Source organism: Lepus europaeus, chromosome 3, assembly GCF_033115175.1.
Source record: "Lepus europaeus isolate LE1 chromosome 3, mLepTim1.pri, whole genome shotgun sequence".
NCBI classification, from domain to species: Eukaryota; Metazoa; Chordata; class Mammalia; order Lagomorpha; family Leporidae; genus Lepus; species Lepus europaeus.
Genome location: NC_084829.1, coordinates 124,260,516 through 124,288,165, shown reverse-complemented (window position 1 = coordinate 124,288,165; position 27,650 = coordinate 124,260,516). Strand labels below are relative to the sequence as shown.

Below are 27,650 nucleotides of genomic sequence, written 5' to 3'. Positions count from 1 at the left end.
CAATTTGGGGAGGGAACCAACGGAAGGACGACCTTTCTCTCTGTCTCTCTCTCTCACTGTCTGTAACTCTCTCAAATAAATAAATAAATAAATAATCTTTAAAAAAAAGAAAGAAATGCAAAAGCTTGGGCCCAGATCCAGCCTTACTAAATCAGAATCTGCATTGATAACAAATCCCTAGAGCATTCACATGAGGAGAGCACTGCTCTGTAGTTTTCATACATCATTTTTGGGTCACCTGGGTTCAATCCCAGTTACAGGCCCATGAGATATATGACCATGGGGAGTCTGAGGGCCAAGGGCAGGTCTGTTCATTGTAACATTCTGTGATGATGCAAAATCTCTGTATCTCTACTGTCAAATCCAGAAGCCATTGGTCACATAAGCACTTGAAATGCTACTACTGGGACTGAATAACTACATCTTTATTTGAATTCCTGATGGCCTACAGACTTACAGGGAGAGAAAAGTAATACAAATAAATATAATAAGGTAGTAAAACACAACAGTATTAGAAGATAACAATGCTATTAAAGATAGAACAAATTAAGAAAATCAGTTGGTGCAGTTGTTAAAGTGTCACTCGGGATGCCCATATCCTGTATCAGAGTATATGGGTTCAAGTCCCAGTTCTGCTTTCAATTCAAACTCCCAGCTAGCTTAATGCATCTTGGAAGGCAGTACGTGAGGCTCAAGTAACTGGATCCCTACCATACCTGTGGGAAATCCAGATTGAGTTCCTAGCTCCTGGGTTTGGCCTGGCCCAGCCATAGCTGTTTGGGAATTTGGGGAGTGAACCAGCGGACAGGAAGATCTCTGTCTCTCTTTCTCCCTGTCATTCTGCCTTTCAAAGAAATAAAATAAATATTTTTTTTTTTTAGAAAAAGAATACATGAATAATGGAGGTGCAGGGAGGAGGAGGGTTTGCTGGCATTTTCATATAGGGTGCTAAGAGAAGGCCATCCAAGAAAATGACATCTGAGCAAGGATTGGAAGGAGTAGGAGTCCGCCATGTAAATGGTGGAGGGGAGAGTGCAGAGAGGTTAGGAGGCCCTCGACCCACACCGGAGAGCCTGGATTCAAGTTCCCAGCTCCAGCTCCTGATTCCAGCTTCCTGCTGGCATAGACCATGGGAGGAAATAGTGATAGCTCAAGTAACTGGGGTCCTGCAACCAAGGTGGGAGACCTGGCTAGAGTTCTGGCTCCTGGCGTAGGACTTTTGGTCACTGGAAGCAGCTAAGGCGTGAACCAGCCCATGAAAGTTCATTTGGTCTCTTTCTCTCAAATAAATAAGCACTTACTGTTTAAAAGGAGGCAGAGCAAACAACTACTGCAGAGGTCCTAATGTTGGCAAGGATCTGGGGTGTGTGTGTGTGTGAGGAATATCAAGACATCTGAGCAAGATGGTTCTGAGTGAGCAACAGGGGAGTTTTAGGAGATAGAGAAACAGGGGTCACAAAGGAAACAAGTGGGGAACGGATGCCACAGACGGCTTTGAAGGCCACAGTACGCCTTTACTCAGGAATCAAATATCAGTACTTAAAATGGTCCCTCCTGCTCCACTCTTTTTTTAAGATTATTTATTTATTTATTTAAAGTCAGAGGGAGAGACAGAGAAAGAGAGAGATCTTCCACTTGCTGATTCACTCCCCAAATGGCTGCAATGGCTGGAGCTCGGCCAGGCCAAAGCCAGGAGCTAGGAGGAGCTTCCTCTGGGTCTCCCACATGGTTTCAGGGGCCCAAGCACTTGAGCCATTCTTCACTGCTTTCCCAGGTGCATTAGCAGGGAACTGGATTGGAAGTGGAGCAGCTAGGGCTTGAACCAGCACCTACATGGGATGCCAATGCTACAGAAGGCGGCTTAATCCACTACGCCACAGCACCGGCCCATGAGAGGTTTGTTTATGGATGGGAAATATCCAATAAAAGGGAAAAAAATCAATGACTAGGACAGAGTTCAGGAGATTATTTCTCTCACAGGCTAAGTCTGGCCTGTTGCCTGTTTTGTACAACTTTCAAGCTAAGAATGATTTCTACATTTCTAAATGGCTTAAAAGAAAAAGAACAGAATATTATTCTATGACATATAAGAATCATCAAATTCAAATTTCAGTGTATATACACTACAGAATACTACTCAGTGGTTACAAAAAAAATGAAATCCTATCTTCTGCAACATAATGGATGCAACTAGAAATCATTATGCTTAGTGAAATAAGGCAGTCCACTGAAGACAAATACCACATGTTTTCTCTGATCTGTGGTAACAAATAGAGCACCTAATGTGTAATGTACGGGAGTGAAATTGATATTTACAGCCCTTGTCTCAACTGCTGAGGAACAGTGTCTTTCTCTTCATATCATTTGTTGAACTCCTTACTTAGTGTAGGGTTAATCTATGAGTATAAAGTAAATTGAAAATAGATCTTTGTAAAAATTAAGAGTGGGGATAGGAGAGGGAGGAAGAGGAAGGGTGAGAGCATGGGTGAAGGGAGGATAGGGTGGGAAGTATCACTGTGTTCCTGAATCTATATATAGGAAATACATGAAATCTGTATACCTTAAATACAATTTAAAAAGGAATTATGTCAAATTCAAATTTCAATGTTCATAAATAAAGCTCTGTTAAACACAGTCACGCTCAACACCGATACACGGTCTGTAGTTGCTTCTGCATGACAGTAACAGAGCTGAGTTGTGACAGAGAACATATGTGACATTCTAACTGATTCCCACCCCAGCTCACTTCACTATGAATCACACTGACACAGCTGTGACTTGATGGTGTTACAGGTGCCATGCATACTGCCTTACTATAATACTGTTTTTTTGAATTACCAATGCACATGTCCAAAGAAGAAAGAAGATAAATGAATGCCCAGTGTCATGCTCTGAAGGCCCAGTGGAGGTATTTTGCTCTTGAATTAGATGACAAAGCATTTTGTTTATTTTGCAGTGATACTACGATCATGCTAAAAGAACACAATGTATGTCAGCATTAGTCATCAAAACATTACCAACTTACAGGAAAGGAATAGTAAAAAGAAAAAAAAAAAAGAAAGAAAAAGAAAGAAAATTCAAACAGCAATATCCCCTAACAGCAAAATTTACTCTCAAAACGTCAAAATGAAAATGAGGCAAAATTGTCAAGGTTACCAAAGTAAGTTTTTTTGAAGCAGCATACCTGTTAGACAAGCAAATAAAGTTATTTGTCAATCGTAAGTTAATTTAAGTATTGCAGCAGACAATGGGTATGTTTAAATTAGTCTTTTGGTAAAAACACGGCTCAAAGAGTTGAGGAAATTTGGAAGCAACATTAACAATAATAATTTACGGCCGGCGCCGCGGCTCAATAGGCTAATCCTCTGCCTTGGGGTGCCGGCACACTGGGTTCTAGTCCCGGTCAGGGCGCCGGATTCTGTCCCGGTTGCCCCTCTTCCAGGCCAGCTCTCTGCTGTGGCCAGGGAAGGCAGTGGAGGATGGCCCAAGTACTTGGGCCCTGCACCCCATGGGAGACCAGGATAAGCACCCGGCTCCTGCCATCAGATAAGTGCGGTGCGCTGGCCGCGGTGGCCATTGGAGGGTGAACACCAACTGCAAAGGAAGACCTTTCTCTCTGTCTCTCTCTCTCACTGTCCACTCTGCCTGTCAAAAAAAAATTTAAGAAAATTTAAGAAAAATTTAATAATCAATTTACAAGATGACTCATGATTTCAAGTTGTTTTCCTTGGCTTTTTACATGTCAACAAACAGATACTGCTTATGACTGTTTATAAGGTGTCAATGACAAGCTTGAAGTGACAAAAATTAATCTCAATGAATAGTTTTCATGGTAAAAATTAAAACTATAGGCAAAGATTAAAGAAATCTAAGTGATTTGGCTAATCCTCCACCTGCGGCACCGGTACTCCGGGTTCTAGTCCCAGTTGGGGCGCTGGTTCTGTCCTAGTTGCTCCTCTTCCAGTCCAGCTCTCTGCTGTGGCCTGGGAGTGCAGTGGAGGATGGCCCAAGTGCTTGGGTCCTGCATCCGCATGGGAGACCAGGAGGAAGCACCTGGCTCCTGGCTTCGGATGGCACCAGCCATAGCAGCCATCTGGGGGGTGAACCAACAGAAGAAAACCCTTTCTCTCTGTCTCTCTCTCACTGTTTAACTCTGCCTGCCCCCCCCCCAAAAAAAAAAAAAAAAAAGCTGTGCGAATATTTCAGAATTTTTTTCACACCACAGCAAACTTATCTTTTAATTCCATTTTTCCATAAGCTCTTTAAAGTACTCTTATTAAGTACCAACACAGCATTGATTTTGTCTCCTGGCTTGCAAAACCTGAAACATTAACTATCTGGCCCTATACCGAAAAGGTCTGCCAACCCTAGATGTAAGACAAAGAAGGAATAGATGTTAGAAAATCATTTCCAATAGGCAAGAGCAAGAAACTATTCCAACAATGATTTGCTTACTTCAGACCTTACAATAACTATTTGAAATAATGAGGCACAATTTCTAGCACAGAGATGATATATCATATTCATATTACATAAAAACAAAGACTGGGGGCAATTTAAAAAAAGAGGTCAACCACAGAAGCTTCATGGAGTGTAACTCTGTAAAAACCTAGGGACACTTGAGATCTGTGGTTTTCTTCTTCTCCTTTTTTTTTTTTTTTTTTTTTTTTTTGACAGGCAGAGATAGTGAGAGAGAGAGAGAGAGACAGTGAGAAAGGTTTTCCTTTTTCTATTGTTTCACCCCCCAAATGGCTGCTACGGCCGGTGCGCTGCTCCGATCCGAAGCCAGGAGCCAGGTGCTTCCTTCTGGTCTCCCATGCGGGTGCAGGGCCCAAGCATTTGGGCCATCCTCCACTGCCTTCCTGGGCCACAGCAGAGAGCTAGACTGGAAGAGGAGCAACCAGGACAGCACTGGCACCACAACCAGGACATAACCGGTGCCCCAACCAGGACTAGAACCTGGAGTACCAGCGCCACAGGTGGAGGATTAGCCTAGTGAGCCGCGGCAGCATCCGAGATCTGTCCTTGACCACAACATCAAATGAAGTCTGCAAACTGATTGTTGTCTTCCGTTTCTTGCAGCCAGCAAACTGCCTCTGTCTCAATGTGGGGTAAAAAGTCAACTTGGCAGGGCTGGTACTGTGGCATAGCAGGTAGAGCTGCCATCTGCAGTACCAGCATCCCATATGGGCGCCAGTTTGAGTCCCGGCTGCTCCACTTCTGATCCAGCTCCCTGCTAATGCGCCTGGGAAAGCAACGGAGGATGGCTCAAGTCCTTGGGCCCCTTGCCCTCTGCTCCTGGCTCCTGGCTCCTGGCTCTTGGCCCCAGATAAGCTCAGCTCCCACAGTTGTGGCCATTTGGAGAAGGAACCAGCAAATGGAAGACCTCTCTCTCTCTCTCTCTGCTTCTCTTTGTAATTGTCTTTTGAATAAATAATTTCTTTTTAATAAAAAAAGAATAATGCCAATCTGGAAATAAAGACAAATGTACATCTGTGCTTGGAAAGGTAACTGAGGAATGCAATTTGAATTATACTCCTTCAGTGGGAATGGAAAGAAGAAAGGCACAGACTGATTGGTAAAATCTTCACTATTATTCTACACATACAAAATAAATCTCTATCAAGATTCACACAGCTCTGTAAGACATTTGTAACTTCCTGTGTTCTTTAAAATTTAATAGTTTTGAAACTGTATAACTCAAATTTTGCGGGTTGTTTTACTTAATATTGCATATGTAAATATAAACATATATATAAATTCACGTTAATACAGAGATTTGGTAAGTTTATGTACACTTGAATATTCTACTTTATAAACATACCAGAATTTATCCATCAATTTCTTAATGAAAATTTGTTTCCTGATTTTTAATATTACAACTAATGTTGTAACACACATTCTTGAAACTATGTCTCACATATATGCACTTTTTCTTGGAACAGTGTGAATAAACTTTTTCCCCATAGCCTAACCGGCACTTGATTTGTACCAGACTCTTGAACTTGCCACTTTTATGTGTAAAATACTGTCTCATTTTGTTGTTGTTAATTTAGATTTCCCTCATTACTAAGAACATAATGTGATCTAATAATGAGTATAAGCTTTTGACAGATATTTATTATTATTTTATTGATATTTATTTTAATAGATATATTAAACTTTTCATTTTTCAATTGAACCCTTTTTCTTACTGATTTGTAGGAGATTGTATATACTGTGGATAATTTTCTTTAACATCTTATAAATATTACAAAACTATTTTCTTAGATGTGAATTGTCATTTATCTTAGACTCACACATTTTCCAGCTAGACCAAAGCAAACTAACAGGCACTTGTTATTAGTGTTGCATTTCTCAGGTTCCACAAAGGAAACCTTTTCCTATTTCAAGGTTTTATAAGCACCTGAAATCTACTGTGCTAACAGATTTAAAGTCTGATTTACACCTATAGGTCTTCAATATATCTGGAATTTGTTTCTACATATTATATTGAGATAAAGAAACTAATTTTTATGTGGAAAGCTAATCATCCTTGCACATTGATTGAACCATCTGCTCCATCCTCATTTATTTTGGAGACAATATCTATTAGGTTTTTCAACTCCCATATACCATTGCATCTCATTCTTTTCTCTTTTCTCTATTCCAGTAAGCTATCTTAACACCTGTAAATATACTACTCTATTTTAATTAATGTATTACTATGGTCTGAACATATGGTCTCCCAAGGTGATGGTTTTAGGTGGGGATTTGGGTGGTGATTATGTCATGAGGGTTTTGCCCTCATGAATGGGAGTAGCACCCTTTCTATAAGAGAGGCTGGAGAGCACCTATTTGTCCCTTCTCTCCTGGGTGGACACACCGAAGGTGAAAAAGGCATCTTACTCATTTTGCATTACGTTTTAAATATCTTACCAAATAAAGTAGTGCTTTTGAGGAAAAATGTTAAACTACTGAGATTCAAGTATTAAGTCTCATTCATACTTAAAGAAGTTTTCACAAACACTGAATTCACTTGGAAATGGGGTGATTCTTGACAAGAAGATTAATATAGGGAGAAAATTAAATTCTTTGCAAAGAAATAGTGATTTAATGAATTTCTAGACATAAAATACAAAGTCAAATTTTAAACCTAGTTTAATTTTTACCAAATTGTGATATAAACATTTAAAACATTAAAGTACTCCTAGACCCTACCCGGTACTTATGACTACCCACACTACTTCCATGAGCCCAAGTTCAGAAACTGCCAAAGTAAAAAGAACTTTATTTGGGATCTCAGGAATTGCAATTCAGGAGACCCAGGTTCAGAGAGCTTGGTTTGGTGACTAAAAGAAGGCAGGAGAAGCCGGAGCTTAGATTATTAAGAAGCAACAGGGGCTACTGACTGCCAGAAGATAGTGTAAGCAGAACACAGATATCCACAAAACCTACTAATACATATTTTGTACCTCTGGGCATAATGTAATTGTGCAGGTGTTGTAGTCAAAGGGTGGAGGTGGCCCAAGTTCATATACCTGGGCATCAGCTGGAAGTGTGCACAAGTCCTGCCCCCTCAGTGGGTTCCCAACTCCACTTTGCAAAGTTCTTTCAAGATTGATTTCATTTTAATTTTCTTTAATTTTCCAACTTTCCCATTGCAAAATGTTTTAAATGTAGCCAACAGCATCTGCTTCTTCACTAAGTTTTTTCCAAAGGTGTTATATGGAGAAACAACTGAGAAACAATCATGAAACAAATGTATGGAATTTATGGGCTTCTAAAATACAGGCAACACACACAGGACAAATGTGTTGTAAAGATAAATACCTGAGGTATTTTTCCACATATTAAAAAACAATCAACATTTTATTACCTACAATTGAAATACTACTGGTTTTATGGGGCCAGCGCTGTGGCAGAGTGGGTTAAAGTCCCTGTCTGCAGCACTGGCATCCCATGTAGGCACCGGTTCGAGTCCCTGCTGCTCTGCTTCCAAAGTGGCTCTCAGCTATGGCCTGGGAGAGCATTAGAGGATGGCTCAAGTGTTTGGGCCCCTGTGCCCTCATGGGAGACCCAGAGGAAGCTCCTGGCTCCTGACTTTGGAGCAGCACAGCTCCAGCTGTTGCGGCCATTTGGGGAGTGAGCCAATGGATGAAAGACCTCTCTCTCTCTCTGCCTCTGTCTCTCTGTAACTTTGCCTTTCAAGTAAACAAATAAATCTTTTTTTAAAAAAAGAAATACTACTGGTTTTATGATCAACACAAAGTATAATTAGAGGCAACACTTCAGGACTCCATGAAATAAATCAAATATGGAGGGATAAGTAACTCATTTACTCAGCAGCAAATCAACAAAGCAAACCTTTGTTGCATTACTTTACTTATCACTGTACTTACAAAAAAAAAAAAAGAAAGAAAAAACCAGCCACAGCCACAGCCACAATCAAAATAAAACCATTGTAGGGTGAAGCCATGACCCCAGAGCCTTTGCCATGAGAGGTAGAGGAAGTGGAACTTAGAGCAGAAGAGAACACAGTTACAAAAACAACAGTTAGAAGACAGGAATATGCGTAATTAGGTAGGAATTAACTGGGGAAGCAAATGACAATTATCCAAAACAATTTTTAAAAGTAAGGGCAAGAACTAAATGTAATTACCAAAAACCTCTACAAACATCCTCTCAGAACCAAGGATGGCCTTAAGACTTTGTTATCTGTAGGAAAGGGTGGGTGAGAGTTTCTATTTGTTTTTAATAATGAAGGCAAAGTGCTCACGAAAACTGTGGGAAAAAAAAGGCGGGGTGGGGGGAGTAGAGGGTAGCTCCACTTTTTTGGATACATTGTTTCTGACACTCTATCAGTGAATTAACAACTATGAGTATCTTTTCAATGACATTTCATATTTTTTGGTCAGTGACGTTTTACATGATATCTGAAACCAAACCATCATTACAAACAAAAATCTATCCCATACAGGTAAAATGTGATAGGGAATGAAGCTGAGCAGAGGTTAACCCCATGCTGCTAGAAAGATCGACTGCGGCTGGCACATGGAGTTGTAGGATTTGGTGTCTCTCCACAGAAAAGGCTGCAAAACCTGCCATGACATTTTGCTGTAGCAAAGGTGATGCATTCCCGATACCTTTTAAAGGCAAAACTCCAATAAGGGCTTGAGACAGAATGTTCTCGGTGGCCTGTATGCTACCACAAACCACTCTTATTCCTGCTCTGATTACTGCAAGTGCCTCCTAGTCCATCTCCCTGCTTCTATCCCTGCTGCCCCACTGCGCAAACACAATGCATTCTCCAAACAGCAGCCAGAATCCTTTCGCAGCATGAATTACCTTTTTACAGCTCTACCAAACTGTCCAGTGACTTGACATCAACAGCTGACATAAAGGGTCCATTCCTAGACGAACTAGATAGTCTGAGCCACATGCACCTCCGTGAGCCATCCCTGACCCAGCTTCCTTCCCTGCCTCTGCCTCCACACTGCCTCCTTCAGCTCGGGAAGCATGCCGAGCCTGTGCCCTCCAGTGCTTTCCACGCTCAGGTGGCATTCAGCTGTTCCTGGATCTCTGTAGTGCCGACTCTTGTTCCCACCATTCAATGGCTGTCACCTCTCTTCCTGAACCTGCCACACTGCCTAGCTGAGCCCTCACTCCAGTCTCAGACACCGGCATACCCTCTGTATGTATGTGTGTTTTAGGGCCTGCACATAGTGTGCTTGCTCACCCTGGCTCACGTAGAGAGTTGCCTGACACTGAACTACCTTCTACTCTCCCCCAGAGAGCAAAAGCCACTTTTGAGATAACAGCATTTCCTGCTTTCACAAACACAGCTTTTTCTACCTACAACATTTAACATACCAATCAGCATCATACCTTTTAGTCACATACATTCTCTAATCTTTGCCTGGAGAGCTTACTTTTTACCTATTAAACACCTAAACTTCCTTAAAAATTAAGTCAAGGATGACTTTTTATAGGGGTGTGCTGTCTTCTTTTTCTCACAGTGATCAGCAGGGGTTAAGCAAATATTTTGTGCTCAGTAAATAGCTTTAATAAAGTAAGAACACTCCAGCTTCCCCTTGCTTTTATACCCCTTTAAACCAAATGCATATGAGAGAACAGATCTGCTAAGATTTGATCATAGTAAAAGAAAACAGTCGAAGAAAGATTTCCCTATGTAACAAGCTCCACAACTCACTACCTATTCAACACATGTTTTAATTTGTGTTTCCAGAAGTGCCGGGATTATTAGTTCCTCCATCTTGTTCCAACCACAGTCTAATGATCCCAAGCAGACACTTGATGGCGTTGACTGTGTGGAGTTAACAGGAGTCTGTGGCCACAGATCACCATGTTGTTAACCAGCCTGTGAGGAGACTGCCTGGCCTTGGCCTCCTTAGTACACTGAGCAAACCAACAGTGAGACTGCTGGATTACAGCAAGCCAAAAGGAGTGTTAAAACAGAACATTTTACAGTAACTTTGATTTTATTATCTAATGGTATAAGAACAGTTGTCCATCAGTAATAACTGTGAAAGCAATGTCAGAACCAGCTTCATCATTTTTGAAGATTTTTGTTCAGCTCTTAGTTATCCTGGTGGCTGTGTTCAGTTTATTTTGATACTTTGTTTTAACAACTGTTATAACTGAAAGGACACCTCACATACACACAGAGGTGCAAAAAAAAAAGTGCAGTTTCCTGTATTAACTAAATTGTTATACTTGTTTTTCTGGCTTATTATAAATTATATAAATATTGTGGCTGAAATTCAGTTAGTAGAGTTATATCTTCTTTAATGGCAATCTCATTTCTTGCAACTGACCAGAAAGTGCTAAATTTTTAAACAAGTGTGTCAGAAATTCTCTAAAGTGCTTCATTTGGACGATTTTTAAACAGGACAGAAAATTCTGTTTCCAAGTTCTTAAGTCAACAGATATGCTAGTGATTTTTAATGAGAAAAGCATGACTGAATGGTTTCTTTTCAAAAATCTTAAAAACTCAAAAAAAAAAAAAAACCAAGCAAGCCAGGTATTCAGTGTTTCCTTTCCAAGCATTCCTTCTACACTCTCACTTCATCTTCAGGGTGCAACCTCAATGACTCACATAGTGAGGTATTAAGAACTAAGCAAAACACAACAAAAAAACCTGTAAAACCAAAAGCTATTTTGGTTGATTCAAACTACACCTGAAATGCATCTATTCAACTGGAAATGACTATACTTAAGATTTTTAAAAATCAAGATTAATAAATATTTTCTTGTGATACAAATAATCTTCATAACTTGCTAGACAATAAATATGTATATGTGTTTATATACAAATATACATATACATACATATAAACCACCAACACATTCAGAAGTGAAAATATTTTAATTTTAGGAGCCTATTACTTTCTTTTTTTTTTTTTTTTTTTTTTTTTGACAGGCAGAGTGGACAGTGAGAGAGAGATAGAGAGAAAGGTCTTCCTTTGCCGTTGGTTCACCCTCCAATGGCCGCCGTGGTAGGTGCGCTGCGGCCGGTGCACCACGCTGATCCGATGGCAGGAGCCAGGTACTTCTCCTGGTCTCCCATGGGGTGCAGGGCCCAAGGACTTGGGCCATCCTCCACTGCACTCCCTGGCCACAGCAGAGAGCTGGCCTGGAAGAGGGGCAACCGGGACAGGATCGGTGCCCCGACCGGGACTAGAACCCGGTGTGCCGGCACCGCAAGGCGGAGGATTAGCCTAGTGAGCCGCGGCGCCAGCCCTATTACTTTCTTTTTTTTCTTATTTATTTGACAGGTAGAGTTATAGACAGTGAGAGGAAAGGTCTTCCTTCTGTTGGCTCACTCCCCAAATGGCTGCTACGGCTGGCGCTGCGCCAATCCGAAGCCAGGAGCCAGGTGCTTCTTCCCGGTCTCCCATGCGGGTGCAGGGACCCAAGCACTTGGGCCATCCTCCACTGCCTTCCCGGGCCACAGCAGAGAGTTGGACTGGAGGAGAAGCAACCGGGACTAGAACCCAGCACCCATATGGGATGCCAGCACTACATGCAGAGGATTAACCAAGTGACCCACAGCGCCAGCCCCCAGGAGCCTATTACTTTCAAAGTGTTTCTTTCAGAAACAGTCTTGACAAGAAAAAATAACACTGGAGGAAATTTTAAAAAATAATAAATAATAATAAAAATAATAAAGAAAGAAAGAAATAAAAAGAAATAAAAGAAAATAAACAGTTACAAATAGGGTTAAATGACAACTTCTGTGTTTGTCCACTTCAGTTTCTACCAAGGGCAATCTGGCAGAAGAATGAAAATCACCTTTTCTACTAAGGTCATATATTTGCATCAAAAAGTTGAATTTTTTTTCTCAAGAAACTTTTAATTTAAGGTATACAAATTTCATGCTTTCCACAAATACAACTTTAGGAATATAGTTATTTTTCCCATCCTTCTTTCTCTTCCCTCTCCCATTCTGCATTGGGAATTGTTAAAACTGGTGATTTACACACCAGTTACAAAGCATCTACCACAATGCATGGGTTGGATTCCCAACTCCAGCTCCAGCTCCTGAATCTAGCTCCCCACCAATGCAGACCCTGGGAGGCGCTGGTCATGGTTCAGGTAACTGGGTCTCACCACCCTCCTGTTACAATTCAGTTCCCATCTCTTAGCTTCAATTTGGCCCAGTCCATTCTGGATACTGGGAAAACAAACCAGCACATGGGACAGCGACTCTCCCTTTCTCTCAACCCATTACTATCTCTGTCTCTCAAATAAATATTTTTTTTATCATGATCTGGCCATATCAAAGTCTGCTTTTATCCAACAGCTCACAGACAGAAACTGATAATTAATAATAACTAATAATTAACTGCTCTTTGGACATTAGGAAAAATGCCCTATAAGCAATTGTTTCATTATTTCCTGCTGTTTTAAATTGTTAAGCAACGGGGTGGAGGGGCGATGTGGTGATGCAGCTTGCCACATGCAAATCAGAGCTAATGAGCTTCATGAACACTGAGCAAGGCCAACCATCATGTGAGGAAATAACGCAAGAAGCAACACCACAAAAAGGGAAATAATTGGCTACACAGCCTATAATTACCTTCTGGATCTCACAATATAGATAATATTGAAGCAAAGAGCTTAGAAAGATTTAAAAAGGGATTAGTCATTCACATCAATGAGTAAGCCCAGAATTTAGTTACCTGAGCCTGGAAAGAAAGAAAAAAAAAAGCACAACATAAAAGCAATGTGTCCCTCTACACTGGCTGCCAGGATCCTCCACCTGGAAGAAACATCTGAGTGCAGCAGACAAGCTTCTGGAAATTCAGTCACCAATTTAAGGAGGCATTAAACAACTGAGCAATAAAATCACCCACAGAAACTAAAATATCATAAAAAAACAATAAAATTACAAAAATGCCATTAGGCCATGTCAACAAAGACTAACCAGGTTAGTTAATTCCAAGTTGTCATTAGATATAACATAATTTCCATGTAGAATATGCATGGAATACCAAACATTTGTTATAATTATTTTTATTCAGAAAGATATTCTTATTTTTACCACCACTGAAAGTGAAAATTTGATATAATGGAAAGGAAATGATACAATATATAATAAAATTACGTGTTATGGATCAGAAATAGTAGGAGCTCACTTTGACCTTAATATATTTCAGTTACAATATTATTAAAATAAAAAAACAGATTCAAATTCTGATTCAAAAGCTTTACTAGCTAAAATCACAACATTCCTGAATTTTGTCTGAGGCAGTGTGGTGGCTTGAAAAAATATGGCCCTACATTCTGTGACATGTGCCCTCCTCCCCCACCAAAAAAGAGGGGTCTGCATCCTCTTCCCTTTAATCTGAGCAGGCATGGCACAGCTTTGCTCAAGTGATACCCAGGGACCTCCAAGTTAGAACAGAAAAGCTCACGTAGCTTTCACCTGGTTCCCTCCACACACTGTCTCTGGAAGAGACCAGCCTCCAAGTAAGAAGCCCTGAGATCGCCCTGCTTGCCGGCCATGTGGGCTGTGCAGTAGAAGCCTCAGCGGAGCACCCCAAAAGCCGCCGGCATCTGCTGCCAGCAAAGCGAGTGAGCTGCCTACGACCCATGAGAAATCCCACGTGTAAACTGACCAGCTGAGCCATTCCCAAATTCCTGACCCACAGTGTCATAACCAAAATAAAATAGTTATCTTAGGTCCCTGGGTTCTAGAAGAATTTATTAAGCGGGCGGCAGAGAATCAAAACAGAACCTACAATTAATAAAAATAATAAATAAATAAACCCTTCCATGATAGGTGAGACACTATAGAATAAAAACTCAGGCTACAGTATTTCACTGCATTCAAAAGTTAAATATATTTTGGAATATGATGTCAAAAGTTCAAATTCCAATATTTACCTTTATTCTACCTACTTAGCCGTACTACAATTTATCTTCAATCATTCATTCAGTCCTTACCAAATATTTTTGGAGCACCTGTTCGGATATGGACTCTGTAGTAGGTGACAGGAAAGCAGCTCAAAGAATACTAATCAAACATCTGATCATCACACCAATATTTAATAACAAAGGGATAAATGCAGAGGCAGCAGAGGGAAATGGGCTTCAAGAGCAGGACTGATTCAAGCTGGACACTTACGGCTGAGTTCTGAAGGCTCAGATTAACCTCAGGAAGGACAGTGTGTCTGGAAAGGAGAGAGCTGCACTGACAGAAGAAGGGAGGAAAGAGTGCTGAAGGCCGAACCTTATCAGCAGTGCTATGCAATGGGATCTTCACATACAGCAATGGGAAAGACTAACAGGTTTGCTGCAATTTTAATTTTAAAGCATCACTTTAGCAATTCACTCCAAAGATTTACATATTGATAACACAAGTCTCTGGTATATTATTCGTGGAATAAACAAAAAGTCCACTCCACACAAACTCATTTCAAACTGACAACAAAGAGCTAGGAAGGAAATTAATCCACAAAAAAAGACTGATGAGGTTTTTTCATGCCTCAAGCTCTACAGTAGAAAACAGCAGGAATCAGGTACCTTAAGTACAGGAGAATCTTACAGAAAGATCCCTATATTGCTCAAAAACTTAAGCTAAAAGCGTTACCACGGAATATAGGAAGGATGCTTAATCCAGATGGAGGGGGTCAAGAAGAATTCTCACAGGACAATGTCCAACCTGAGACCGGAAGAATGAATAGATGAAAATGAGCCAAAAAGAGTTCGAGCATCACCAAAGGGGATCCCCCGAGCCAGAACTTTATGTCATCAAAACCAAACAGGCATACTTAACCAGACTTACAAAGTAGGCAAAGAACAAAAAGAAGTTGTACATGGTCATAAGCTTAGGGGGATACTTGTTAAGAAACAAAGCCCAGACCTATCTATCTCTTCACATGGGGTATATCCTAAGGGAGGTGTGAACCTCCTAGGGGAAGGCACTCTGTTGACTTTCATGACTTGGCTGGGCTGGGAGGAGAGCTGGCCAGGTAAAGGCAGGGGGCATCTCTAACAAGAAATTTACAGTTCTGCCTGCAATGTTGCTGACCCTACTTGACCACACCCTCAGCTGCAGTGGTCACTTTGGAAGTTGGGCTGAGTGAAGGGCTTTTCAGCTTAGAGCCAATAAGATCTGTGGCTCTGACCTGGGCATCCTTCGACTCCAGGGCAGGTCCATTTCCAGTGATCCAACTCTTGGCAGAGCTGCCAGGGCTCTTCACAAGCTGACTTCTGCTGAAGCCCAGGCTTACCACATTGAAAGCCACTGCAGTGGACTGGCCTGTTGGGTCTCCTTGAGGGCAGATCCCTGTACAGATCAGCCATTCATAGGCCTGCCACCCATTGCTTCTGATGCCTAGCTTTCTTTTCCTCCTGGTTTGTGTTAAAGCAGACCAGAGGATGCAAGTCAAGGGAGTGCCCGTGTCCCATCTCTAATCTTCGGTGGCCTGAACTACAAGTCTATAGTCACAGGCATGTTCTGTAGTAGTTTTTCTAAGGTAGACAATGCCCATGAGGAAAATTATATTCTCACTTAAAAACTTTCTTTCCCTTTGGTCTGAAAGGGAGGTTTTTTCTACTAACTGTATACTTTGCTGATGGCGAAGTGAATCTAGCTATGAGATTATTATTTAAGTTCTTATTTTGGCTATGCTATTACAGAAAAATGTTAGTCATCTCTTTTATAAGGTCTAAAGATTAAATTGTGCGTCCTACAGATTCCTTCATAATAGAATTAGTTTCCTACCTTGAAGAGAAGGCCTCTTAACTTACAAGGCCTAAAGCCCACCAGATTATTATCAAGCCCCTTCTATCAGGTTCTATTTGCCTCTCAATCAGAAAACTTAATTGTAGCTTAGACAGCACCTTTCTTAGCTCCTCTAATAATGACTCTGTCCTTTGTTCTAGACCCTGTCTAGCGTACTTGGGCCTCATTCCTTCGTAATCATAACCTCTACTCTACCACCAATGGCTCTATTCCCAACCTGTGTGTACTGATGGTCCTCTTCCCCACTTAATGCTGTATAATTGTTCAAACCTGGTTAATGCCACTGTTAGGATCATTGGTTACTATCCTCACTCTATCTTTTATGACCTTGTCTAAATATGATCAGAGTTGGGGAACTTGGAAGGCTTCCATAGCCTTGGCAACTCATGACGACAGCCTAGGGTGGTTACTGGCGCCATAAACTAGAGTGTCAATTTGTTGGGTCAACAACAGGAGCCACTGTGCACTTGCTCCTCATGTGGGATCTCTGTCCTTAATGTGCTGTACATTGTGATTTAATGCTATAACTAGTATTCAAACAGTATGTTTCACTTTGTGTGTCTATGTGAGTGCAAACTGTTGAAATCTGTATACTAAATTGATCTTCTGTATATAAAGAGAATTGAAAATGAATCTTGATGCAAATGGAAGCGGAGAGGGAGCGGGAGAGGGGAGGGTTGCGGGTGGGAGGGAAGTTATGGGAGGGGGAAGCCACTGTAATCCATAAGCTGTACACTGGAAATTTATATTCATTAAATAAAAGTTTAAAAAAAAAAAAAAAAAAGCCCAGGACCAGCATTGTGGCATAGCAGATTAAGCCTCTGCCTCTGACACTGGCAGCCCTATGGGTGCCAGTTTGAACCCCAGCTTCACTTCCAATCCAGCTCCCTGCGAATGGGCCTGGGAAGGAAGAGAATGACGGTCCAAGTGCTTGGGCCCCTGCACTCATGTGGGAGACTTGGAAGAAGCTCTGGACTCCCAACTTCAGGCTGGCCCAGCACTGACCTTTGCAGCTATTTGGGGAGTGAACCAGCAGATCAAACATCTGTCTCTCCTCCACTCTACTTTGCATTTTAAATAATTTTTTTAAAAAGCTTAAAATAAAAAAAAAAAAGAAATGAAGCATGGATAGGCACATAAGAATCATATCAACTAGGAACATGTAAACATTGTTAGAAAACTTAGATTTATGCTGAAATCCACAGGTTGAAAAGTTAAGAAGGAGTTTGCTAAAGCTCAGTCTTGCATTTTGAGTTTCCTATCAACGTTTCACTCTCCAAATGCCCTTACCAGCCAGGACAGGGTGATACCAAAGCCAAGAGCCAGGAACTCAATCCAAGTCTCCCATGTGAGGACCCAAGTCCTTGAGCTGCTGCCTCCCAGGGAATATCCTGGGAGTAGCCGGAATCAGTAGCCACAGCCATGACCCAAACCCAGACACTCTGATATGGGACTCAGGCATCCCAAACTATGCCTTAACTGCTAGGTTGAACATTCAAGTCAAGCATTTTGTGAACATTTCCCAGCTGTAGTATGGAGAATAGATTGCAGATAGTCAAGACTGGAGCACTGAGATGAAGTGGTAGGCTGTTTGTTGGAACCCAGGAGTGAAACGGTGGAGAAATGAAGAAAAGCAGAAATACTTTTAGGATGCAGAATTGAAAGGACTTGCTGGGAGGAAGTAAGGGAGGAAAACAACTCAGTGATGACCCTCATGTTTCTGACCTGGAAACAACTGATGGAAACAGGGAATCCCAAAGGAGAAGCAATACGTTGGAGATGTGGGAAGGAAGAGGAGGAGAAGGGTTTACTTCTGAGAAGTTGAGTTTAAGGTGGCTGTGGATGGTACTTCGAACTAGAAATGTGTAGGAGAAAGAAGACCATGTGGTACTAAAGGTGAAGAGAGTGAGTAGAGGTTGCAGATAAAAAGTGGGAGTCTATAGCATATAGGTGTTACTTGAAATCGTGGGAATAAACGAGATGGCCCCACTAAAGTATACAAAGTGAGAAGAGTGGGGATGAAAGAGAGGACTATGCAGGCACTATTAACAACAGATGGTAAAATAAAAGGAAACTCCATTGGAAACAGAACTGGTATAAAGTTAGAAAGAGAACAGGACAGTATCCTGTCATTAAAACTTAACAGGAAGTCAAATCATAGCTTCTCAAACCAAGGTCCTCTTGATTTTCTTACATGGAGATAATGCTGAGTTTGGCAGAAATCTTTCTCTGAATTTAAATTTGGGTAAGAGCCTCCCACTGCCTCAAAACATGTAGTTAAGTTTCTTCTCCCTCTTAGATTGAAGACTTGCTACTTTGTACAACAGAGATATTAAATCAAAAGAAATAGAAAATATTTCACTTTTAAATAAAATAATCAACTTAAAAAATGTAAAAGGGGGGGCTGGTGCTGTGGCATAGCAGGTAAAGTCACCACCTGCAGTGCCCGCATCCCATATGGGCACCAGTTCAAGACCCAGCTGCTCCACTTCCAATCCTGCTCTCTGCTATGGGGGAAAGCAGTGGAAGATGGCCCAAGTCCTTGACCCCTGCACCTCCTAGCTTCAGATCTGCGCAGCTCTGGCCGTTGTGGCCAATTGGGGAGTGAACCAGAGGATGGAAGACCTCTCTCTCTCTCTCTGCCTCTCCTTCTCTCTGTGTGTAACTCTCTCAAATAAATAAATAAATCTTTAAAAAAAAAAGAATGTAGAAAGGCCACATGTTTTAGGAGCAAAAGGATTTGAATTTAAATCTCATTTTTGCTGGGGCTAGCGTTGTGGCACAGCAGATTAAGCCACCACTTGTGATACTGCAGTCCCATACCAGAGCACTGCTTCAAGCCCCAGCTGCTCTGCCTCCCATCAAACATTCCTGCTAATGTGCCTGGGAAGGCATCTGAAGGTGGCCCCACCACACAACCCGCCACCCATGTAGGACACTGATGGAGTTCCTGCCTCCCAGCTTCGGTCTTGCCCAGACCTGGCTGTTGTAGTATTTGAGGAATGAATCAGCAGATGGAAGAACTCTTTTTAACTTGTCCCCCTCTCTGACATGCTGCCTTTCAAATATATAAATCTTGGATTAAAAATCCCACCTTTGCCATTTCTCAGCTGTGTGACTTTGGCCAAGTCACTGAATCTCTCTAACCTTGAGCTTCCTCATATAACACTCTAGTTGTTTTTTTTTTTTTTTTTTTTTTTTAACATGCAGAGTTAGACAATGAGAGAGAGACAGAAAGAGAGGTCTTCCCTCCGTTGGCTCACTCCTCAAATGGCTGTCACAGCCCCGGCACACTGCGCTGATCCGAAGCCAGGAGCCAGGAGCCAGGCGCCTCCTCCTGGTCTCCCATGTGGGTGCAGGGCTCAAGTACTTGTGCCATCCTCCACTGCCCTTCCGGGCCACAGCAGAGAGCTGGACTGGAAGAGAAGCAACCTGGACAGAATCTGGCGCCCCAACCAAGGGTGCCGGCACCGCAGGCGGAGAATTAGCCAAGTGAGCCGTGGTGCTGGCCAACACTCTAGTACTGACGGTACAAATGAAAATTACCCTGTTCTCTTGAAATCAGAAAGCCAACCACACAACCTTCAATGAAAACAGCACTGCTTTTGGTCACCAAACAACCTCCTTCTTGAAACTTATGGTCAGTTTCAGTCCTCATCCTGCTGGAAGCAGAAGCATTGGACACTGAAGACGACTCAGTCTCCTTTAAGACATTTCCTTGAGTTGGCTTCCAGATAAACCCTCTATCTCCATTTCTCTGCCTAATTGGCCCTCTCCCATTCAGACTGCTTGCTGGTGCTTTCAGGTGTCCCAGACTCCATATTTGTAGAACTGACGCGCTCACACTCAGCCAGCCTTCCTCCTTCTCTCTCTACCCTCATTCCCCAGATGACCAACTCGTCTCATGGTTTTAAACACCACCTTTACATCATCAGTGTTCGAATTTCTATCTTCTGCTCAGACCTCTCTTCAGAATCCAGACACAAATCACCTAGAACATCGATTCATGGATGTCTAAACCACATTTCACTCTTCACTCTTTCTAGAACTTGGCCTCCTAGAATACTTCTCGTTTTATTATGTGGCAACCCCATCTTTCCTAACTGCCTGTGCTCAAAACCCGAGTCATCTTTGACTCTTCATTTCAACCCACAGGGAATCATCAGCAAATACTGTCAGCTCTATCTTCATAACATCTTCAAAATTCAAACAGTTTAAGCCTCCCCTAGCTTTCTAGCCTGAAGGATACCATGTCTCCTCTGGATCACTGCCATCGTCTTCTAGCTCGTCTCTTTACTTGAACTCTGGACTCCTACACTGTGTCCTCCATAAAGAAACAGAGAAGTTCCTCTGCTGCTCAATACCTTCTTATAGTTTCCCATTGCACTCAGGGGAAAGGCAAATTCTCTGCAGCCTTACGTCCCCGACTGTCCACCTCTCTCTGCCTCTCCTGTCATTCTTACTGCTGCCCTCATCATTCTCTATGTTTCAGTCACATGGATCTTGTTGCCATTCCTGGAACACCCCCAACCATGCTCCTGTCTCTGGAACTCTGTATCCATATGATTTTTCTCCCACTGCCATCATAAAGGTTTTCACCCAGAAGTCATCTTGTAAAACTCTATGAGAATCAGCCCTAAATTACAAATGTATCCAGAACAACTCTCACCCCACTACCTTGACCCTTCCCCTTGTTTCTCTCTCCGTAGCCCTCACTGTCTACTAGTATGCTAAATAACTCACTTATTTTATTTCCTGTCTCCTTTTCAGTCTTGCATGTAAATTTCATGAAGTCAGAGGTTTTATCTTTTTAGTTCTTTGTATCTTAAACACTTACACCAGTGCCTGATATGTAACAAGTATTTAATATGTAAAGGAATTAAAATTCAATAATAAAATGTGTAAGAATGTTTAGAATATAGATGTTTCATGAATAGCTGTTCTTATTATGTAGACCCTTATAATTTCATATGTAATTTTCCTAAAACTGATGGGGCAAATAGTACTGATAAATTTCATAATGATATGTGCTACAAATTATGTTCCCATTGACATGGGATTTTTTTTAAGACAGAACTTGACTTAGGAAGGTTCAACTAATTTATCGTATAAAACCCTCTACAGGCTGGCACTGTGGTGTAGTAAATTAAGCTTCTGTCTGTGGCGCTGGCACCCTATATGGGCACTGGTTTCAGTCCTGGCTGCTCCACTTCTGACTGATCCAGCTCCCTGCTAATGTGCCTGGGAAAGCAGCAGAAGATGGCCCAAGTACCCTGTACCCAAGTGGAAGACCCAGAAGAACCTCCTGTCTCCTGGCTCCTGGATCAGCCCAGCTCTGGCCATTGCAGCTATTTGGGGAGTGAACCAGTAGATGGAAGATCTATGTTTCTGTCCCTCTTCCTTTCTATCTATAACTATGCCTTTCAAATACATAAATAATCTTTAAAAAAAGAAAAAAAGATAAAGCCTTCAAAGATAGAAGCTAAGCTCTACTCTAGGAAGGAAAAAAAATCACACTCCAAAGGTATCAGTTGACGCCTTAGGTCAGTAGAACTTGTAATGTAACTTGAGATCTTTCAAGCAGTGAAGCACCTTCTCCAGACAGCTGGTAGTAAAGAGAAATACTCACGCAGCAGGGGAGCCAGGTCATGCTGGCCCCAGGGCTCAGCATTTGACAGGGGATTCCTCTGCAGAAATCAAATGCCAGCTAAAATCCCATTTTGAAAAGTGAAATAACAAAGAAAAATTATGAAAGAGAAATGAAGTAGAGAGAAAAGGAAAATAAAGGCTTATGTCAGTAAAATGTGAAAGCATATAATGCTGCACGCCACAGATAAATGCACGGACATGTGCATACATGCATATAAATTTTGTGCACAGACGTATAAGCTTACATAAGTCTTAATTCTCACTTTGCAAATTTGTAGTGTGACTTCAAAATAGATTTTAGTCTCATTCTTCACATTTTCAGGGCTACCAAAATCACACCTGACATCACAGGATCTGTAAGTTCACCTTTGTGAAGACAACTGTGTTCAAACTCCATATTGAACAAAATGATTTCTAAAAATAATCAGGTTGCTTTAAAGCTTAGAGGAAAAAAAATATGTTACACTTTTACCCATGAAGATCAGATGACTCTGTGCTTACTAATAGGATATATAAGCTTTCAACCAGGGTCACTGATGACTACAGTAGACAGTCATTCTAGGACATTACCATGTAGCAGCTGTTTTGTTCACAATCTGTAGAAGAAATGTGTTGCCTGTCTCTATTAATACTCATTGGACAGGTGTATGCATTCCAAGTCATATGCATCTGCCAATCCCTAGCACTTTTAAGCAGAGTGGTGAAAGCCACAACAGCTGTTACCTCTAGCAAGTCCTTTAGCATGCTCAGTTCCCTCTTTATCTAAAGTACTACACAGTAATACTGCATATTTATAGCACTTTTTCTGCCTAAACCAAAATCATAAAGGAAAGATATGTGGAGGATTTCTGAAATGAGCACTACAAACCAAAGAAGGCAACAGATCGTCTTTCTTCATAGCAATATGTGGTCAGGGCCAAAGCAGCTGAGATGGTCAACACTTAAAAAGGCTCCGGGAACTGTGGGGACTGCACACTTCCTCGGAATGGTGTGCTTTAGCCACAGTCAGACACGCGCACATAGATCACTAGGAAATGCACCTCTGAAATATATGACCCAAGGCAGTGGGAATAGTGTAACTCCTTCTGGCCTGCTGCTGCAATCTAGCCCCTAACTCAACATGTACTGTGGTCACAAAGAGTCACAATCCATCAGTTCACCCTTTTACGATGGCAACCAGATATGAGATGGTACTTGTAAAGTCACTCCAATAAAGAAGGGTTCCCCCAGCCACTGGCACAGTGATAACAGGAGAAGTATGTTTTGGAAAATCAAGCTATTCTTTGTATACCACAGCAAGGAGGTATTCAACTCACCACTTAATCTGCTAGGTCTGTTTTAAAACATCAGTGACACCTTCTCACTGACCTTTGCCACCTATTCAGCCCATTGGCACTAACGGAAATAAACTCAGCTAAAAATCATAATCCCATCTTCTGAGTTCACATCTTCTTTTGGGGAACTCAGCATCTCCTTTTAGAAGAATGTTCATTTAACAAGGCAATATTTCAACTCACATTTAATATACATTTTAATGTCTGCATAAAATGCTTAACAGGAATTCTGTTTTATTTGCCCTAACAATGTTTAATAATGTACTACGTGGCAAAAATTTTAACAAAATGGCTAAAGTCACTAATAGCTCTTTATCTCAAATATATCATTCTGTTTCTAAATGTCTTAAGTGCTCCAAAAGTTCAAGCTTGACACATTTTCTTCTGTCACATCTAAGAAACTTTAGAAAAAGAAAGAAAGCAATCACTGTGCCCTTTTGATTTGCTTTGATACAATATCAAAATGACCATGCAATATGATGTTATTTTGTTTTGAATTTAGTGTTATTACAGACCATTGCCTGAAATTACATTTCATTGATAGGAAAATTAAGGCAGGGAAACACAGACTCTTTGAGTAGAAAAGACTTCAGAATCAGCATAGTAGGCGCAGAAATATTACAACCAGAGTAATTATGTAACTGAAAAAAAATTAACATTTTTGTATAAGCTAAAAGTTTATATAAGTTCTATAATTCTAACTTTAATAACAAACAACGAATGCATTATTTTTGTTGACTTTAAGTATTAGTTTTTTGTCTTAAATGCCAAGCAGCTCAGAGTAGGACTGAGAACACTACTTCTTAGCATTGGTTTCTGGGGCAATCCGAGGCTCTTCATAAATTCAGTAACTAGTGACTGCACATCTGTTATATCCAGATAGTGTGATAGATGCTCAAGCTACAGAAGTAAACAAACCAGGTGAAAATTCCTATATTTATGGAACAGAATTGCTTAAGTACAAGACAGAGTATGTCAGTGGTACAGCTAAAATAAAAAGCAGGAAAATAAACAGTGGTATGATGCTCCACTTTAGAAAGGGTGTCATATTCAAACAGAAGCTGAAAAGTTTATCAGAGGGGCTGTCAGAAACAAAGGGGATGGATATATAGGAGAATATTCCAGGCATAAGGAACAGTGAGTGCAAAGGCCCTGAGGTGGAAACATGCCTGGCATGTAAGATTCACTCTTTTGTTATCAACTAACGTGCATTTTTTCTTTATTGAAAGTTTTGTCAGATGCTCTGGAAGAACATCAGGGATGTCCATGCAATCATACATACTGCAGACAAGTTTCAGACATGACATCACTTCAAAGGAGTGTTTCAAGGTCATATATTGCAGTGACCAATTGGCTCACCTTGCTATCCTCCCACTCCCACAGATTAAAAAGAAAGAGGAAACTGCTTTGGGGCAAGGGCCCACCTTAAGGAAACCAAACTGCTGGGCACAGAATGCTGACCCACAATGACTACTTCCCTTGGACTTCTAAACTCTCTGGTATTTGTATCCAGCATTTAACAGTAAGTGTTGCCTCCTACTGCTACTGTGTTTACATCTCATTATGTGCTACCTTGTATTATTCCTGTGTACACATCTGCTCTCCCAGTCCCAGAGATTGCCTTGGAGCAAGGCCCATATTTTGGGGATGTTTGAATCCCACCACAGGGCTTTGTACGACGATGGCAGCAATGTCTGTTTGATGGTTATGTCATAGAAACTGCCACAAAGAACAACAGACATGCCCCCTGTTTTGCGTATCTGTCTGTGGATGAAGCATGAAAGAGACATCATCATCTCTCACAAGCATTTGGGTAATCTCAACTATCTGGGCCAAGTTACTGTTTGTATAACATTCCATTCTAAGTTTCCCTTTGCTTTTCCAATTGCACAGTACACACTTCCAATCTAGCCCCAAGCATGGATTAGCCACAAAACACAGAGGCATCACTCTGCATGGAACCCTTTGCAATTCGATTTAGCCAATTAAACACGATTATGTGAAAAAGCTCTCTGCATGAAACTACCAGAAATGGGACTATAAGACATTGTCCAGATAGTCTAGCAAGACAATCAGACATGGAAGAAACAACGCCAGTGCACGTAAGATTTGTAGAAGTATTTTGGAAGTAAATAAAGCAGTGGCCTGGAGGATGAGGTACGGCTACACAGAAGAGCTGGCACCTGAACAGACAGGGTTTTGAAAGATGAATAGGCCTAGGACAATCAAACACGGGATCAAAGGGCATTCTGGATTGTGCAAAAACACACTAGCAGAAACATCACAGACAGAAAACTGCTGGAAGAACGCGCACACCCTCAGTGAAGGAAAGCAGGTCTGTTTCTCTCGCTTTCCAAGAAAAAAAAATCAGCTCTCAAACAAGAGGCTAAGGAACAAAGTTCCACCACCGCCTGTTTTGCTAAGCCTCTCAGCCTCCCTCTGCTTTGTCTTGCTTTCTGTCCTGTTTTCCTCTTACAGACATAAAGTACGGTGCTGGCTTAAAACTTCAGTGAAGGAAACTATTTCAACTCTGCTGTGGAGAAGGAAAACGGAAAAGTGGAGAAGGGCCAAGGAACACATTTTTTCAAATGCACACTTTTAGACTATCTATATGGAGCAAAATTTAAAATTCTAGTATCACAGACCTGAAATATTCATTCCAACTCTTTCTCTTTGCCAGCTCTGTAAATATTTATTTTATGCCCACTGTCTGTTAGTTTCTGGGATACCAGGTAGGTGAGGCAGTCCATGCCCCCCTCTAGGGCTGGCAATCTGGTCAAATAATCAAGCAGAGGGCAACTCATTGCTTTTACCGTATTCCCTCTCCAGCTGCCAACCAAAGCCCGAAGCTCAGGGCAGACTCAAGTTCCAGTGAGGAGAAGTACACGTAAATGGCAGCCACCCGTGACACGGAAGACACTGACAGAGGTCCTCAACAAGTGCCTCTGGTGGCCTCCTCCAGGGATGTGCAGCGGCCAGGGGGGAGCAGGAGCGGTTACAGGAGGGGGTGAAGTTACCTGCGAGCTCAGGTAGACTTTGAGGCACTCCTCGCACACGGCCTTCTTGCAGCAGGGCAGGGGCTTGATGGGCTTGTCTTCCAGGCACACCCGGCACATCAGCACCATGAGGGGCGCATAGGTGTCCCCTACTCCGCCCAGGCCCGGGTAGGGTGGCGCTCCCAACAGGCTGGGCACCGAGAGCGGCTCGGGCGCCAGGTAGAACTCCAGCTCGATGCTGCCGCCGTCGGGGGACAGGGGCTCCGCCGGCAGGGACAGCCGGGGGCTGGGGAAGGAGGGGACGGGGCTGGGGGGCTTCGGCACCGGCGAAGCCCGAGGTGGGGACCCAGGCGGCGAGAGCTGCTCGGTGGCAGGGGCCTCGGGCAGGTCGCTCTCCACGCAGTACACGGAGCAGAAGACTTGCTTCCTGGCGGAGGGCGGGCGCCGCTGACCCAGCACGTCCAGCAGCAGTCCGTTGGGGGCCCCGGCGCGGCCCCTGGGCTCCGGCTCCTCGCCGGGGGGCGCCTCCTGCTGTTCATCCCCTCCCTCGTGTCGGTCCCCAGCTTCCTCCTGCTGCTGCTCCTGCTCCAACTGCAGTTGCAAAGTCTGCGGGTTGAGGAGCCCGGGGAACGCCAGTCCCGTGGGCCGCCCCACTGCTTGGCTGCTCCTCCAGTGCGGGTCTCCCCGGCTCCTCGCGGGCTCCGGGGCGTTCGAGTCCGCGCAGCCAGAGTCCCTTCCGCAGCCGCCGCCGCCACCACTGCTCGGCTCGGCGGAGGCGGCGCGCGGCCCGGGGCCCCCCGAGCTGTCCCCCGTCGGCCTTGGGGGCTCGCGGTGGCCAGCGGCGCCGCCAGCCTGGGCCCGCGCCTCCTGGGGCCCGCCGCCGCCGCCGCCGCTCACGGTGCTCTGCTCCTCGCCCATCGCCGCCCGCGGCCCGCGCCGCCGCTGCCCATCCAGCCGCCGGGACCCCCACCCGGCGCCGGCGGGCAGCGGGGGCAGCGGCTCGGCTCCACTCGCGGCTCCGCTTCTGCTTCCGGGTCCCTCCTCCGGGGCTGGGACGCCCCAGGCTCCCTCCGGGGAGCTCGTGCTCCCGGGCCGCGGTGCGTGGGGAGCCCGGCCCGGCCCGCCGCGCCTCCTGCTGGGTCTCTGGCGCGGCCGGGCACCGCCTCGGGGGCGCCGAGGGCCGCTTGCTCCGGGCGCGCCGGCGCCCGCCCCACATGCAGGTCGGGGCGGTGACGCGGCCCCCGCGAGCCCCGGGCGGGGCGGAAGGGTCCTGGGGGCGGCGGCCGTCAGTCCCGCGCCATCGCCGGGCCGGGCGGCCGGACGGGCGGCCGCAGGGCGGTGGTCAAAGGGTCGCGGGGCCTGCGGCGCCGCTGCGTCGCGCGCCGGGAGGTGCCCGAGCTCCGATCAAGCCGCCTG

General features: G+C 43.3%; 1 protein-coding gene across 1 annotated transcript in view; it reads right to left on the bottom strand.

Annotated features, from left to right (window-relative positions):
• RNF217 (ring finger protein 217) overlaps positions 1-27,152 on the bottom strand; it is a 153,470-nt gene extending 126,318 nt beyond the window's left edge. The window contains exon 1 of the mRNA XM_062186713.1: positions 26,256-27,152. Coding sequence (XP_062042697.1) covers positions 26,256-27,152 — 897 coding nt within the window. The remainder of the gene's footprint in view (positions 1-26,255) is intronic.
• Positions 27,153-27,650: the final 498 nt, after the last annotated feature.